We start from the raw sequence: 18,505 nt of genomic DNA on the forward strand, positions 1-18,505 counted from the left end.
AAACTCTTTTACCAATTGTACGATAGCTTTAATATTTTCATTCAGGCTGACGGTAGCTTCAGTATGAATGTAGCTGTGTATATGGGATTTATTTTAAGATTGGCAGAAAAATATCAAAGGGTTTATATCATCAAGAGAAGCAGGAGTGAGTCGACTCAGCTCTTTGACTTTCCAATGAAATGGATCTTGTTTTACTTGAAACATAGGTTCTGGGTAGGGCCCCTTGATGCCTCTGGCCCCTGGGCATCATTATCTGTAATCCATCCATCCGCTGTTCGAGAGGAATTCAAGTCGGAAACACTCAAATACAACCGGATGCATGTCCCCACTTCCATCAGAGTGTAGTTATGATTACTTTTTGTTCAAAGTAGACTAGTCTGTGTCTCATGTAGACTTCATGTATTCTGAAGTATCCATACAGCTGTGATCTTAATTTTGCTGCCGAGTCTTAGTTAGTGACAGATTTCTCGCTCCACTGGATCAGTTGATCTGCTCCTCCTGGTAGGTGGAGGTGGAGATGGAGCCGTAAGGATCCATCACCGTCTGGGCACAGCGCACCACCGTCACCAGGAGGAAGAAACACAGGAGGACGAGGAAGAAGAGTGCGAAGCCGAGGTCCACGTCCACCTCAAACTGCGGTGCAGGGTGAGGAGCCTGGTCCATGTGGGCGAAGATAACAGCTGATCCTTCGTTAAACGATTCTCCTCCTCGTCAGTTCAGCACCATCACTTTAGGAAGTGCCGTCTGTGCGCATGTGCTACGGTGATGGTGGTGATGACTTAGTGCCAGAAATATAAATCAAAAAGAAAGATAAAGATAAAGATAAAGGAGATTAAAATAAGCTTCAAAATGAAGAAACAGCTCTTAACATTATAATCTTATACTGCCGGCCCAGAGAAAGATGTAATAAATATAACTGCAAATGTCTGTGGTTGGATTCAGGTCAGGAGCGTCTTGCATGTCCTGTCTCTCCCCGTCTCTCCCTGTCCCTCTCTTGTCTGTATCTTCACTGTGCAACTACATAAAGGAAAAACAAAACAAACAAAAAAATGCCACAAAGGCCCCTGAATTCACACTTAACCATGACTTTTTTTTTTTCACATATTTTCATGACTGAGTAATAGTGATGTCATTCTCACAATTTGCTGTTTACTGTGTTTTTTTTACTTGTTTTTTTTTCTAAATATTTTTGCTATTGTTTTTTTCTGTTTTTTAACTGTTTTGTAAACTTCTTCCTGTTCTTACTGTTTTATTAATGTGTTATGCTGTTTTATAAAATGTTACTTATGAAGAACATTGTAACTTTGTTCCGCGAAAGGAGCTTTAATAAATAAACTTAATACTACTTAATACTTAATTACCTAGGAGTGAATGTTTGGTCTATAAAATATCAGAAAATCCAGGGAAATTAATAAACTAAAGCTGATGTTAGATCACTGCACTGGCATCTTATTGGCGTACATGTCAGCTCATAAAACCTGCAGCTCAAATAATACAGTAGAACTGAGGTCAGTCCGAAACCATGTCACCATTACAGTTTGCTCAGCAGAGGAAGTTCACTGTTGATTTTTATGCTATAAAAACTCACTTTAGACTATATCTTGGTCACGATTTTCAAAAAATATTGTTCTGTCTTTATGTTAAAAAGTACAATCAGTCCCATCAGCCTGTGAAGAAGTCTATATCAATAATCTAAAATAATGATTAAAGCCGTATGGGATGAAAAACAAATGTTGTTCTACACTTAAAGTCCTATTTGGCATTACCTCTAGATAGTTGTTATTTATTAATCTTAAAGATATAGTTTCAAACTCACCATAGCTCCTGTGCGGTCATCAGTGACCCGGGTGTTCTGCTGCAGAGCCTCTCCACCACCTGCCCAAACCTTTGAAAAGCTTTCATAGCATCCTCGTCTCCTCTGAGGTTCCTTATTACTCAAGTTACATAAGACAGTCATCAGTTACCAAAGTCTTAACTGTCCTCCCCTTTCATGATCATCACAAGAAAAATGAGCAGCCCACAGATTAGCTCATGTGCTCAAAAGACACATGCATAAGCATGCAAGATACACAAGCATGCACTTGCACCTTCCAACCTCCCCCTGGCATGTAAAGCCTTTATTAATACTTAAGCAGGAATTGAATAACGGTCTACACAATTCACAAGTGAATCAAACACCCCACCGCTTTTGTTCTCCTGTCAAGAGGACCTTCATGGTTGTCATCAATTCACACCACCACAACTCAGGCACCTCGGGCGACAATGACCTCATATTCATTTCACTAGGCTGAAAAGGCAGCAGAGGAAGGAGGAGGAGAGGGGAGGAGAAAGAGGGGGGAGGGGGGAAGACAACTTAATGTAAAAGGAAAGGCAAAGATTTAAGGAGGAGTAGGACAGGACACATAAGGGGGGCGTGGACAGGAAGGCCCAGACTCGGTTCGGAGCGGGAGAAACAGGAGATGCATTAGCAATTAAACTGCAGAGCCAGATGCAAAGGAGCAGGGTGGAAATTGACCCTGCCGCTTTAAAATGGAGATTGTTACAGTGAGGTTGGCAGTGACAAGAACAGTGTGGTGGCTGAAGTGCATGGCACGGAGGTAAAGTGATCCCACTCAATATGCAATTAGCCAAGAAGGCCTTTTAGGTTGCGGCCAAACTACTGTAGTGGGAGAGTGAGAGGAAGGAGGAAGAAACATGAACTGGTTTCTTTTTAGGGTGGCTGAGAAAAAAAAAAAAAAAAAAATCTTTCAGCCTCAAACTTTTTTTTTTTTTTTTTTTACCTGAAACTGGGAGAGATATTTTTGACAACAAAGATCATCCCCAGAATGTGCCAGCTGGTGAGTCACCACTACAGTGCCATCTGATATTGTAATAGCTCCATGCTGCCCTCAGCTCTACTCTATACCAATAGAACCAATGACTGATGTATAACACACATACCAGACTTTCTGCAGCCCACTTCCACAGGGCTGCTGAATTTAAATGACGGCCCGGATCATTTTAGTTTTGTCCAAAGACAGCACGACACTTTCTCCGATTTACAAAATTGTATCAGTCTTTGAAATGTCAGAGGGAATGAGGATAATCAAGGTCTTTGTTTTCGTGTAACCACCAGAAGTAGAAAAGATAAAACAGGACTGAGTAGAACTAATGGACTGAATGGGCAACCGAAGTACTGCTTCTGCTACTTGTACTGCTTTTGTTGCTGTTTAGCACTGATGAAGGCCACGAGATGTGGACACAAGAAAGAGGTTTTTGTTCAACTTGTTCTTTTATAGCTGAGGACAGGCTGTTTCATGCATGCAAGCCATCTTAAAAGTGATTTACAATGGTTACAAATATCAGATATTCAGTGTAGTGGAAACATTTCTTTGAACTATAAATGATTATTTCTGGAGGTTTTTCCCCTGGTTTTAAAGCTTTTTTGTGGCAACACAATCAGGTAATTGACTTACTGATAGAAACATTTGTGGAAAACAATTTTAATGAAAAAAAAAAAAATGCAGGTTCTTACTTCTCTTATTTTGTAAGGATTTATTGCCTTTTTGTTTTATGCGATTGAAATTTAAGTCTTTGGATTTTATAATGTTTTACAAAATAACTAAATCAGAAGACATCACTTTGGGACCTGCAACTGTCATTGTCTTTTTAAAGTTTTTTTTTTTTTTTAAAGCCAAATAAGAAATCCATTCATTAAAAAAAATAAATAAACATCTGACAGATTAAATGATATTATTAATAATAATTTACAGCCATTAAGGAGTTAAAGTTAAAAAAAAAAAGAAAAAAGATGCAACTCATTTATTTTCAAGGCACATCATGCATGCAACTGATGAAAAATTGTATGTTTTTGTTTTTTATTTTTTCCAGCCAAAGAATCTCAGTCACTGCCGAGAATCTTGTCGAGGTTTGGCATTTTTGTGTGAAAAATAATCAATTAATTCAAAAAAAAAAAATCTTAGAATTTTTTTTGACTTTTAATAATGTTTTCTGTTATTTTCTTTTTACTTACTTCTTTGTATTATTGTTTTGGTGCGAACTTCATTTTTCATATAATTCAATAAAACCTTGATAGATCTGAAACCTTTAAACTGTTGCTTCAGATTCAAATGTATAAAAGAGAGACAGAATGGTTATCCACAATTATCTTTATCATCTTTGTCATTATGATTTGACATCTTAGCAACGCATAACGCAGAATACAAACACTTCAGTGGAAGCCAAGCTCTTTAGAGGGAGCTGCGGGTGATTGGTCGAGGCATTCAGGAACGTTAGAGAACGAGTGAAGTGTTGGATGTGTTGACGGCAGAAATACAGACAAAGGGACAGAAATTACTCTCTTTTTTTTTCTTCTTTTTTTCAACTAACACTGGAAATGATGAAGGCACTTGCAAATGACAAGGTAATAGAAAATGTAAACCATACTTTGGTGTTTTATTTTTACCTCTACTTAAGATTTCCTCTAGAAATTATTTTTTATATAATAAGCAAAATGAACCAAAACAACGGCAAAGAGGAAAATCGTGTGTAGATAATAAGGAGAATAAATACTCAACAAAATTTAAATCAAGACTCCAAACCTCTCGGAACTAAAAGGAAGTCACATTTCAGTTTGAATGTAATATTATTTATGAGCTTGTGTCCTAGATTTTTTTTTTGTCAATGCTTTTCTATAGAAGAAACCATAAAGTGCATCTTTGGATGGATGGAAAAAACAACACTGAATGGAAATGCTATCGACTCTTCCAGTCCATAAAATAATTCATAAACCGTTACTGATTGTTTTGGGTTAAACTCAAAACAAATTGCTCCCAAATTTAAACCATCGACGGGACTTGAAAACAATTAAAACTTAAAGTACAAGTAAAAATCATACAACGAAAAGATCTTCATCATAAACAAACAAAAAAAAAAACTTTTAAAAACGGTCTCTGTGCATTCTGCTTCTCAAAGCATTTTAAGACAAACTTCTACAAAGGCACATTCCAGTACAGGTGGCAGATGTAGCACCTCTCAAAACCGTTAAAAAAAAGTATTATTTATCATTGATTATTTCATTTTAAGCCTCACTGGAATAAATATATTTTAACAACACATTTCCTCAGAACCATTGGCAAGAACCAAAGTGACAAAATGGCTGCTGAAATACTTGGACTGATTAATTACCAACTGAAACTCTGGACTTTAGTGAACAGACTTCTGGTCCACGGAAGCACACCGTCACATTCACACTAGCGCTCGTCGCAATGTCTCCGACTTCTGTTTGGTTATTAAGAGCAAAAGAATCAGTCAAGTTTAAGGGCAGTAATACTTAGAAGAGTGTTAACTGGAAAAAAAAACAAAAAAACATCCTAATCTCATGAAAAGACTTCCAGTAGTGAAACATAAAGCTACAAAGCAGGCAGGTTTGGCATGTGGCAACTTGGTCAACAGCACAAAATCCTGGCGAATAGCAAAAGACATCGGAGGGGAGCGAAACGAGGGAAAGAAATGCTTAAAGAGAAAACCACTCGGCTGCTTAGCAGATCATTGTGGTTCTCCGCTGCGGTCTTCCGCTCTCATTTTATTTAGTTTAATCCACAGAGAGGTGAAGTTATCCACACTGGACTACTGGGGTTTCAGAAAGGATGATATGAGTGTGTGTATATTTTTATGAGTGTGTGTGTGTGTGTGTGCGCGCGCATGCGCGCGCGCTGCCTGCTGCCCCGTTCAACATGCCACGCTCCCGTTCTTTGGCTTTCAGGTGAGTGCCCGTCGTCACTCCTCATGCAGCCTCAACTCCAGCTCTCACTGTCCGATCAGTCCGTCTTACTGTGGTTGTTGTTGAGGACTGTGTGGCCGTTCTGCACGTGGCCGTTTTTAGACTTCTCCCTGCGCTCGTCATTTTCATCCTCCGACTCAGTCTCCTCTTTATCGCTCCGCTCGTCCTCAACGATATCCTGTCAGGTAAAAACAAGACAAAGTTTGCACAAGTGCTGGTCTGAGGCGATTGCGTGTTCGTTTAAAAATAATACAAATAATTCTTACCTTGCCCGGTAGGAATTTGACGACCATGCGTAGGATGAGAGCGGCCCAGAAAACGTGCAGGATCTGCAGCACTACCATCAGCCCGTTGAAGAAGTAGAAGCCAAGGAAGGGGGAGTAGAGAGTCAGCGGGTACACGCACGTCGTGTGTATGATCCTGGATGAGAGGACAAAGGCAGAACAGAGAGTCCAGTCAGAGGCACCTACAGTCACCCTCAACAGCCCATTGACGGAGGCCAGGAGGGGACACAATGGGTCTGTTGTTGTGTTTCCACTAAAAAGTCAGAAAAAAGGTTTTAACAAATTTCTGCGGAATAAAATATGACTCGGAAGAGTAGGTTTAAGTCAACTACCTGTATGCTGATATATTAAAGAGGATATGAATATTATGTCAAATTAAAGGGAGCACCAATACATCTAATAAATCATGACATTCATTGTTGCTTCCCACCAAAGATGGCATTTGTGTCTTTTACACACAGCTGCTATTGTCATAGAGAGGGAGGTGACATGCAAAAAGACCGGGGCCGTTACCCAGTTGTATTTATCTTCTTCTTTTTTTTTTGTAACCTGGGAAGCAGCCTAATACGAAAATTAAAGATGATACTGAGCTTCTATATTTTGCTCACTAAAACCAATAATTTGTTTGTCCGTCTCGCAATAGTTTGATTTCCTGACACCAATTTATCCAATGTAATTTTTTTTTTTTTAAAAAAAAGGTCACAAATAAATAGCTTATTAATTCTAAAAGGCAAAGTAAAATCTCAGACCAGCCAAGCACAGAATTTTTTAGCAAATAATGCATTTGTTGGGGACTATTTATAGTACATATATTGTTCAGTGACCGTGTTCATCGTAATGAAAACAAAAATGCAGCTCTCCGATACGGAGAAATACACCACAGTATATGAGACTTTGACTACAAAGACGATGTGTACGATTATTGCGTCTTCTCTTCTTGACTTTTCTTTTTTGGCCAGGCATTAAAACCTTTTTTCGTTACTTCAACTTCTTTAAAACATGTGGTATTCTCACGTCGTAGTTTTTTTGTTTTGTGTGCGTTTGCTGAAAATGCAAATGACACATGGCAAATTGGTGAAGAATGGCTGCCAAAAAGATCCCACTGTACTCTCACCAAAAACATGTTAAGTCAAAAACCCGTCGGCTCTGTGCTCATTACTGAAATGTTCTTATCACAAAGGAGTATCAGTGACTCCCATACAGTAACGCAAAGTCTGATGCAACAGTGTCTATACCAAAAGGGGAGGATGACGAGGCGGGTGATGATGAAAACTGCAGCGAACACAGTGAAGATGAAGTTGCAGGTTCTTCTCCAACCCGCGTAGTTGAACATTTTGGCTGACTGGAAAAAATAAAAAAAAAATAAAAAAAATAAGAGATCAGAGGGTTACCTTTTCATTTATTTTCCTCTAGAGGGCAGACAGTGAACTGTGTGAGGAGTCCAGTGCTCTTCAACATGACCACTGAGCTACTCAGCAAATGCTATGAAGACAGGAGGGAGTTTTACTCAGGTGGACTGCTGTGAGAACGTGATTAAATTCTTAAAAACATGAATTACTTGTTTGAGATGTATGAAGAAAAATCTGGATTTAAATTTTTTTTTTTTCATGTTACTTTAGTTTATTAAAATAAAAGCTTATTACAACCATTTTCCTCAATGAAAACCCCTTTTTTTTTCTCTGACATGTTAGCGTGCTGTCGTACCTCCATTAGATAATCGGAGGCATCGTGCACCAACATGATCAATGTCCCTGCCCGGATGTAGTTGACCAGCCAGGAGAAACCGATGAGGGAGATGGTGGCCACATGGTGAACTATCTGCTCTTTGAAATCCTGCAGAGACACACACAAGAGATGATGTGAGAATAACAAATCTACACGTGTTTGGTCACTTATTGATCAAGCTGTAAAGATTGGTCACTAATCGCAAGTCTGCTTGATGCTGGATTCACAAATGATTAACTCTCTGCACGTAGCAGATTATAGAGCTTTACTGCTATAAAGGGAACCTAAATCCGTATAAAAAAAAAATTAAGAAACTCAATGATAACACAAAACAAATCCTCAAATTAGAGGCTGATTTTCAACATGGTTCGTGATGGAAAACTCTTGATGTTTTGGTGTAAAAGATTTAGCTGCATGTTGTTGTGAGCTGGAGTAATAAAATGAGCACTGGCAGAGAGCGGAGGCCACGCAGTTGGCCGACAGGCTTGGAGGTCGGCCACATTTCACAACCGCATTTAGACCTGTGGATTAAATGGTCAATCGGTCTGTCCGTTCCCCGCAGAGCTCTGCTCACACATTAACTCACTGAGGATCCCGAGAAGCAGTAGCAGCAGCACCACCCCCCACCCAAAATGGAGAGGCGGTTTGCTTTGTTGCGCACTCATTATGACTTAGTAAACAGAGGTGTGGGGGAAGGGACTAGTGGAACCAAACATTATCTTCAATGGCGTTGTGAATGCCGACAGCCCCACTCAAACACAATACATAAAGTCAGGACATAATGGGGAAATCAATATCCAACCGCACAGATCATTATTTTATGCACTCCGAGCGATCCCTCTTGATGGAAGGTTGCTGTGGGGTTTTAAAGGATCGAGAGCGAACAACAGTATCGCTTACCTTACGTTTGACATCTGATGCTACACTAAAAAGCAGTGAGAAGTAGAAGCCCAGTTCGATCATGTAGTACCAGTACTGGGAAGGCAACAGTGGCTGGGGGAGAACAGAAAGAAAGAGACAATAGTTTTACCTACAATTCAGTTTAGTGCTTTGGTAAACAAATAAAGGACTTTGAAAAGGGAAGCTAGGTTCTGCACTTTGCAATCTGTGAATGAGTTCATAATGAAACAAGAAAATTGGTTACCATTTTCGGGAAGTTTTCCCACATCTGCTTCATGTCATAGAACCATGGTTTCTGAGGGGAGATGGATTATCAGAGTATTAGTGATGGTTTAAGGGTCCCCACACAACACTTTCATCCACTGTGTGTCCACTATGGTTAGAGGATAAAAATGTGTGACGCAAATCTTTCTTAACAAAGTGTAATATGTGGCAAACATGCTTTATAACGCTTAAGGAGAATGACAAAAAATGCTTTTCTTCAGCTGCCACTACATCAATAAAACCTTTTTCTAATTCTAAAAAGTAAGTTTCATGTGTTTTGAAATCACATCTATGCTGATTCTTTTTGTTTATTGTAAGAAATGACAACCAGATTGGGACCAACCACTCACATCGATGAGGACTGCCAGGCCAGCAAAGAAAGCAAGAAGGTAAAAGGTAAATCTCCAACTGTAAGAAAATGCACAACCGTCTCAGAAATACCGTTAAAGTAAAGCAGCACTTCACAGCGCAAAACTGGAAAACTGCTCCACCTGTTCACAAACAATGGCACAAAGACTTTGGGTTTCAGAGATATGTGGAAAAACAATATTCAAACAAAGAAGCACCAAGACTTGCTGCCACTGTGCTCATGCCAGTGCTGGAGAAAATAATCAATCTTTGATGTGTGATTAAAGGTTCTTAATTTAAACCAATTAAATGAAATTGTTTTAATTAAGTGAAGTGACAAAACAAAATAAACAGTTAAAGACTATTTTAACAATCTAAGCGTGCGGTCTAGAGCTCATGACGCAAGTGCATTCAGGGCGTTTCTAAAGTCACCTTTGGAAGTTCAACAGCAGATAATTTGAATGCACAATAATAATCTTTCTCACTGTAATCTTTTTCCTTGTAATCTTTTGCATGTTTGTGTCCTTGTGTCTGTAACAAACAGAGTATCCAGACGTTGCATGACTACCTTCATAACGTGGCCTTAAACTAACAATAAAAGTGTCTAAAGAGCACGTTTTTTGTTGGTCAATCACTTTCCACGGCCAAAAGATAGCAACGCACCAACAATGCGCCAGACCATATCTCATTTTAAGCCTGACTTGCTCATGGACGCTCAAATAGGCACTAGTACATTTACTATTGAAACAACATGGGTGCTGGACGGGACAATGACATCTGTATTTGTCTGAAATGATCAAACACACTTTCATTGTCCTTGGCGCCGGGTATAAGACAGAGCCTTGAATCACACCGACAGCTGCAGGGAAACACCTGCGTTACATCCAATGTATTCGGCACCAGCTGTCATCATTCTCCAACGCAAAAGTCCAGTAAGTATCATCTCGTCACTGTGGGTTGTCCTGCAACAACTTTAGAGACTTTCTTGCTCCCATTTAGTGGATGTGTCCGGGTTAAAAGCCGAGACACCTGTCGGTACACCACAGAGCAGTTAAATATAGGCTCATTAAATCTCTGATGTCCTGTAGTGGCAACTGGAACTAAAGTTTTACAAGAGATGGCTCAATAAACCACTGTTATTGTTTAACTAAAAAAAATTGTCTGCCTTCACACCAATGACTGGGATGTTTATAGCATTGCATCATGTTGCTGCTTATCATGTTAATGTTAGTTTTTTTGCATTTTGTATTGCTTGATTTTTCCTTAATGGCTGATTTGTTTTAGTTCCGTTTGATTTTGTGCAGCACGCTAGTCATAAATTTGCTACATAAATCAATCACGCAATAAAAATTTATTTGTATAGCACATTTTAACACACAACAAAGGTTGCCCGAAGTGCTGCACATAGACAAGCAGTCATACATTCGAAAAAAAACTGGATTACTAAAAGTAAGTAACGTTAAAATCAACAAGAGAAGCAACAGAGAAGGACCTGTCGGCCCGGTTTGTAATTTTTGCCCTAGGAACAACTAAAAACTGTTGGTTGAGAGACCTTAGTGAGCGAGGTGGGATATAGGGCTGCAGCAGGTCAGACAGATAGACTGGGGTGGCTCCATTTAGACACTTAAAAACAAACATTAATTCTGTACTGGACTCGTAGCCAATGAAGGGATTTTAAGATCGGTGAAATGTGTTCATGCCTGCGTCTATCAGTTAAAAGTCTCGCTGCAGAGTTCTGCCCCAACTGAAGGAGTGCTAAAAGATTTTTGCCGATTCCAGCATACAAAGAATTACAATAGTCCAGTCTAGAGGTGATAAAAGCATGGATAACTTTCTCCAGGTCTTTCGAGGAGAGAAAGGATTTGACCGTAGCTAAGATTCTTAGCTGAAAGAAGCTGACTTTGACAACGGACGCAACTTGGAGATCCAATATAAAAGATGAGTCCAAAAATCACACTCAGATTTTTGACATGGAAATTACAGTGGGTTTCCATGGGGCCAAGTCACAATGAGGGAGTGTCCGGCATAGCAGCTGAAAGGCGAGAGGGATTGATTAACAGGATCTCTGTTTTACCTTTGTTGAAGCAAAGCATAGGAAATTTTTAAACTGACTTGACCTAAAAGTTTCAATCATTTGACTCTTAACAGTTGACACTTAAAAAAAAAAAAAAAAAAAAAGAGCAAGGTTTATTCAGGGCCCCACACAGGTTGGGTTTGGTTACGTGACAGAGAATCTGTAAGCACATCAGGACCTTTTTAAAATCCTGTTTGAACTGAAAATATGTTCAATCACAAGAAAATGCCGTCAAAACATTATTTCCCTTCGACTTCACTGATTGTGTTCAAAGTTAATTGGCAATTGAAGCAGTGTGATCAAATCTGAAATTTAGAAGGACGTGAAAGGATGAATTTGATGTCTCGTTGAAGAACCTGACCTACCTCGCTTCCCGAAATTTTTTCAGCTTGCTGGGCCGGTCCTGGTTTCTCCGCCGCCGGAACCACCTCTGGACCTGTCGTGCTGAGCAGCCCGTCTGTTTGCTTAAACTCTCTATGGAGCTCTGACAGCAAAAACAGGACAAGAAGTCGGCGTTAGCGCTGGATTTAACGTTTGGAGTTGCGAAACGATGTTCGTCGACACACGAGATTCAGGTGTGAAGACGCTGTATGTTGTCATTCTTGGCCATTTACACCTCAAATGCCAACACGTCTGAGTTCTATAATTAGACTGAGGACATGCTGTTGTCAAAGGACATACAAAATGTATTAAACAGCAATGAGGCACTGATGTATGCAGGATGAGTACCTGTGTGGGCTGCTTTGATGTGCTGCCGAAATAGGACTCCAGGACGGGATTTGGAGGAGCACGAACGCGCTGCTTGTCCCTCACTCCCAGCAGAGAGGCCAGAGGAGTCGCTACTGTCCTGGAAAGAGGAGATGCACACATAATTTCATATTTGACAAAAGAGACACATGCAAATCAGGCACGTAGGGAAGCAAGCTAACAGGCAAATAATACTGAGACAAGTCTCACCGCTCAAATATCTGCCTGATGACCAGGAAGCAGAGAGCGATGGGTATAGTGGCCCACAGGTCCTGTGTTTTAGGGAAGACGTGGCCGTCACGGTCCTTCAAGTCATCCCAGCCGTGGCCTTCAGGAAACCAGATCCAGTCGGCCCATATCTGCTCTCTCAGCCAAGACAACATCCTAAAAACAAAATGGAAAGAGACGGATTTGAGGAAGGAAACTAAGACTAAGAAGATTATGTCTGCTTTCATTCAGATTTTCCATGAGTTAAATACAGCCACTACCTCAGGTGTGAACATATCCTGAGAGGAAGCAGAGAGCTGACAGGAATGGGTATTGATTGGAAGTTATTTATCTCACGGAGTCTGCAACAGGCTCCGTAATCTGGCCACTTCCTACTTCAGATGAAGGGCAAACAATGAGGGGAGGACTTTTATTGTGCTGTAAAACCGTGTAATCAAAAACCCAAAGAATTCAGCTGCAGAAGTAAACTGAACCTCAGTTTAAGAGGAAATTGCACAATTAATACAGAATGTGCTAATAATCTCTTGAGCAATACAACCCGTGATATTCCCAACTGTTAGCAGAGCATTAATGCGTTTCTACTATAAACTCTGCAGAAAACGGGACGAAACAACAACGCAGGCAAATTTCTTAAACAAAACAATTGTGATGTTCTACATCACAGATAACTATGAAAGTAATGGCTAGGTATGTTTTCTTACGCAGGACCTTTCAACAACAAGGCAATTCAGCAGGCTTAAAAAAATAATAATAATAATAAAAAAAATTACTAAGACATCAAGATGAGGCAAGGAAAAACGCATCAACAGGATTTAAAATGGGCTAAAATATTATAAAATTTCATTTAACAAAAGACAGCATCACATGAAAAGGTTTCAAACCTGGATTTAAAAGGTCTTTTGGGCGTTTGTTTCAGGTATGTGCTGCATTAAAGCTAAACGCTGCGTCTCCAGGTTTAGTTTTAACCCTTGGGACAGAAAGCACACCCGTCCCAGATGGCCTGAGACTTCTCAAGTTAACAAGGAAGCAGGAAATCAGGGAGTGCCATGAACCAGCAGCAATATGATGTAATATATATCGCTGACACAGAGGAGTTCGGTGGAAACACCTGAGGACTGGAGTGACGTGATCTACTTCCTTAGTCAGGACTCTGAATAAGCTGCATGTGTCCTATTTACTTTCTGCAGACATCCATGAATTCTCCACTGCAGTAGCTGAGCTTATTAACAAAAAAGACCATGACCGATTTTCTAGGTATTTTAATATTTTTAAGGTTAAAGAGAGGGTGATGGTAAAAAAATAATTTAAAAAAAAAGGAGCAATGTAAGCAGCAGTCCAAAGACCCTTTTCCACTTCTGGTTCTGGCTTTACTCTAACATACTCTACTCGCTTTTGTTATCAGGTGCTTCTCTGGACTTTGTTGTCTACTGCAGATAGCCCCCCCCCCTACCCCCCTCATGCGGTAGTCGTGATACCGTATGAAACTGCTGTGGTCATCTGTAATGCGACACACCTGCTCAATTGATCACAGTGTGGATTTTCAGGTTGCCATCGATCAAGTAGTCCAGTTAATATAAAAACGCGCGTCCACTATAGTAGCTTGGCTTGTCAAAAATGGCAGGTTTCTGCAGGATGTCCCGTGGTGACACCGTGATTGTGACGATTCTCTTTGACTAATCAGCGGTCTGCAGTGTTTTCACGTCACCTTTTAGTATTGGCTCAACTCGCTTGGAACCTCTACGGAGGTGATACCAAAAATAATACCGGGTACTAGGCACAACTTTTGTCCAATGGAAAAACAAAAAAGCGAGTAGAGTCGAGCCAGCCTGGCTCCGCTACTGCTCACAGCGTCAGTCTTTTCTGTGATTATAGTCTGGAAACCCGGTTAGCATTAAGATCTGCTCAGTTACTCTGGAGTGCGGACCAATCAGCGACCAGTACAGGCGGTTAAGTATGATGAAGCTGAAGTAGTTCCAACAGTGGATGAGTCTCTGGAGACAACGAAAGGTATATGCTTGTCAATGCTGATTGGTTAAAGGCTGCTGCAACAGGTTCAAAATAAGCCATTATTTACACCCAAAATAAGACACTATATACGCCCATTAGGATTCAAAAACTGGACACAATTTCCAATGGACGGTGGTCAGAGCCATCTGTTCAGTGAATTTGGGTCTGGGAATACCAGCCAAGAGTCAAGCTGGTACCGGCAGCGGAAAAGGGGTTTAACTACTTTGTTAAAAGGTTGCAAAAACAGCAACAGCCTGCGGTGAAATAAACTGGGATGACTTCAGTGTAATTACCGGCAACGCCTCAGTAGAACGTTTAGTCACCTGTGGACTTCATCACAATGTCAGATCAGCAGATTTTGAGTCAGATCATCATACAACTGCTCCACCTTTGATTCTGCAGGTTTTGTGTCAAAATATGGGCATTTTCTTATGGAAACTATTTAAGAGGGAACTTTATCCGTGTGTGGACTTTAACCTTTTGTAAGTCTACGAAAGCAGTGCAGGCAGCCTTAGTTCTGATGGTTAAAGTCGCCTTTAAAAAGGACAGTGGTAAAATATCAACTGTCCTATCTGTTAAAGTTAATCAGTGTGTGGATTTCAGTAAGCCTGCTTTCTTCTGTTTGTCACCTCACATGTCAAACGTCTGGAATAATCAACTCTCCGTAAGAAACTCGTATCACTTTCTCTCTCACTGTCCACAGTTCTGCTTAGCTGACTGCAGATCAGGTTAAGTCTTTTAAAAGCTTCAAACAGAGAGCAGAGAGTGGGCTCTCTGTGGATTGCATTAAAATATGTTAATGAGTGCAAAGGTTTGCATTCGGCCTGAATTATGGGATTTAGGTGAACATGCAAGAGGATTTTCTGTCTGACAGAGGGAACTGGAAACCAACCTCGGGGCTGCAGAGGCTCTCAGGTGTGCTTCTCACTTTTGAAATGCAAAGTACACATTCTGCCTGTATTTGATCTAAACTTAAACAACTTTCAATACACGGTACTGCACAGGAAACTTAATTCCCAATCTGGCTCCATTACAAGCAAAGTATGCACTGATAACCTGCAATAAAAATTCCTGTATCCCGAGACATTTATGTATGACAGATAAACACCAGCCTTTTGTAGGAGAAGGAGTTTTACAGTATCTGCTCCTGCTGGTGTTTGAGTTCCCTTAATAGGTTCCTGACTGGAGGAGATCAATAGTCCTGCTAGATCATAGTGCTGCATTTGACACCTGAAAACACATAGTTTTATTATAGAGACTGGAACATGTCATTGGGATTCAAGGGAATGCGCTAAAGTCAAATCATATATATATATTAGATCAATTATAATTTGTTCATATCAACGAAGACTTTTCCAGTCATGGAGTTCCACAGGGTTCTGCCCTTGGACCTTCACTTTTTACATTGTAACCCTTCTGCAATATCATTAGGAAACACTGCATAATTTACATTATTTACAAATATAAATAACATTTGAATTGAAAACTGAGAAGTTGGCAGTCGGAGGCTCAGAAACTAAAAGTAAAACTTGCATTTCATTTTGTTGGTCAAGCTTTATTGACTGATCCTCCCGTGTAAAGTGTAACATACTGAAGAGTTCGTCTCTTGTCTGCGCTGTTTGCGTAAACCCGTACAGGGAGTGGCTGAGTGCGCACGCATGGCGCAAGCGGGGAGTCTCCCGGACATAGCGGAACAGACAGCCTGACTCAATGAGATGGGACCAGGAACAAGTTCCCCCCCCCCACACCAAAAGAGAACTAAACAGTGTGCTCATTACAAACTACCCACTTATACTGCCCTAAGTCTGGTTCCCCTTCCCTCCCCAACCCCGTTGGTGTACAGAGTAAACGGGGGTCAACTCTGTCGGCGACATCTCCGGTTTACGTTCAAAAACTTTTTTTTTTTTTTTTTTTACGTATGAAAAAAAAAAAAAAAATTTGCACCCCTGGCGATAGAAATGGCGGTTTATCTTGTGCAAACAACTTATGTTATTTCCTCAAACACGGCTGTTGGGGGCTTGGTTGGTTTTAGGCTTGAAAGCTCGGCTTTTTTTTTTTTTTTTTTTTTTTTTTATCGCGGTGCTACTAAACAAATACCGCCGACATGTGGACAAGCAAAGGCCTGTTAGCTAGCCAAACTTTCTCTTTAACGTCTCCCAGCGCCGGTGTCAAGCTCAACTTTGATAGGCATCCCGCGGTTTTAAAAAAAAACTTGACATACGTCTCCGCCGGGGAGGACGACACTCTCCCGTTTCTTGCCTATAAATAGCAGCCCGGTTTTACGCGCGTGTTGCGTCCTCGGAAGAAGTGTGTGATTTTTTTTTTTTTGGATTTTTTTTTTAAGGCATCGAGGTTTTTCACCAAACCTGAAGTTCCGCATCGTCCATCATGTAACGGTGCAGAAACACTTACCTTTCTTCTCCTCCTCGCGGTGCGCCGGGCAGGTAATGTCGGCCAAAAAAAAAAAAAACTGCTCCCCCCTCGGTCCCCGCTGCTTTCTCGTCCTCTCTTTCTTATCGCAGCTGACGGGATTTCATGTACTTATCGCCATTAAATAACTCGCTGGTCGTTCACTGAGCTGCCGTCTTCCGTCTTCAACTCCGGGTTTGCCTCATTTTTTTTTTTTTAGCAACAACAACAACAAACAAGGAAACAAACACACACACACACACACACAAAAAAAAACTATGTCGCAGTTTCCTTCGTCAAAACTTCCCCCCCCACCCCACACCTGCGGTCGTGATTGTAGTTTGATCCAAGTTTGTCACTTTCCCGTCTGTTCAAAGTCTTGTAAGCCGTTCAGGTGGACAGTTCAATCGGTCAGATGTAGTGGATATCATGCCTCATAGCGTGTTCAAAGAGGAGGAGGAGGAGGAGGGAGAGGAGAGGAGAGGAGGAGGAGGGGGGAGGCTATTTAAAGTGACGCGTGTGTCTCTCCGCCGTACGAGAGGTGATTAGTGCCACAGCGGGAGCAGCAGCATGTTCTTCAGTAGATTAAATTGAGACACTTAATACTCGGTATTCATTCATGCCATAAAATATGGTGTCAGCAAATAACTTCATATAGAAATTCATATAGAAAGTAGGTCAATAAAACCAGGTGGTTTTTAGAGAGATGAAACCACTGTGGATTAAAACTTTCTGATAGAAAGAAAAAAAAAAAAAAACCCTGTTGGAAGTGACAACAGCTTTTTGGTGAGAAGGGGATGTTTTTTGCAGCAAATATCACGACTGACCACCGTCAAAACTTGGTTGTAAGCATAGAGTGCATGTCAAATTTCAATGTAGCTTCTCGTCTAAAAAGTGAGGCCAGTGCGGAAGCCTTAAGCTGCAATACCACTGAGGACCACTAGGGGTTGGTTTTAAAAAAAGGCTCTGGCTGCATAGACTCCCATTTGATTTCTCTTCTGAAATACAAAGTCAATCATTTTGTTTTACAAGTCATAATAGTATCGTTTTCTAAAGTCACTCCTTCTTATTAGTTTTCTGGTGATCCATCTGAAAATGATCCCATCATTAATTAGATATTAGGCCTTAAACAGCCGTATGTTTTGGGGCACGTCTATTTGATTGACATCCATGTGATGCAGTCACGTTTCCGCTATCGCGGGAGGAACTTAATTTGGTCGGGTACCCAATCAGGTCGAGTCAGATCCTCTGCGCGCTCCTCCCCAGTTTGTCCAAATATGGTCACTTCTGGTTCCAAACCGCTCCGAACTAGCAAGAACTGACGCCTCATAATGACAGTTCACAAACCAACGGGTGATGTCACTGTTGGTTGCCACTTGGTTCCCACCACCACTGACTCCATTTCTTGACTTTCATTGTACTCAGCAGTTTGTTAATTGCTACATCAGAGGCTTGTTTAAGTGCTGGTTTTTGGAGAGCCATCAATCCCAAATAAATTTGCATTTACCCATGAGAATATAAGAGCGAGTTTTCAGCACTGCACAATTGGTAGTAGAAACTCCAGCTGAAAAATAATTAAGTTTATGCTGAGTTTAGTTTCTTCTGTCAGATCTAAAATAAACTATCCCATGTCTGCTCTAAACTTTGATCTTTCCTGATTTTTTTTGTTGGTGGCTTTCATTAACATCTGGATGATACCTAAAAGAGTTGACTTGCAGTGACAAATAAAACAATCATAATAAAATATAGTGTATTTGC

At 40.6% G+C, this 18,505-nt stretch overlaps 1 protein-coding gene across 1 annotated transcript; it reads right to left on the reverse strand.

Moving 5' to 3' along the window:
- Positions 1-4,130: 4,130 nt before the first annotated feature.
- cers2a (ceramide synthase 2a) lies at positions 4,131-16,757 on the reverse strand. Its single transcript, XM_069693152.1, has 11 exons — positions 16,751-16,757; positions 12,314-12,487; positions 12,086-12,203; positions 11,722-11,840; positions 9,285-9,342; positions 8,915-8,965; positions 8,671-8,763; positions 7,750-7,878; positions 7,281-7,387; positions 6,028-6,181; positions 4,131-5,939 (listed from the first exon to the last, which is right to left on the reverse strand). Exons 2-11 carry the CDS (start codon positions 12,484-12,486, stop codon positions 5,799-5,801), a joined length of 1,143 nt encoding a protein of 380 aa, XP_069549253.1. The 5' UTR covers position 12,487; positions 16,751-16,757; the 3' UTR covers positions 4,131-5,798.
- Positions 16,758-18,505: the final 1,748 nt, after the last annotated feature.

Source organism: Brachyistius frenatus, unplaced genomic scaffold (genome assembly GCF_029030835.1).
Source record: "Brachyistius frenatus isolate BFR_SWC_R1_liver_20210118 unplaced genomic scaffold, ASM2903083v1 Contig_2, whole genome shotgun sequence".
NCBI lineage: Eukaryota > Metazoa > Chordata > Actinopteri > Embiotocidae > Brachyistius > Brachyistius frenatus.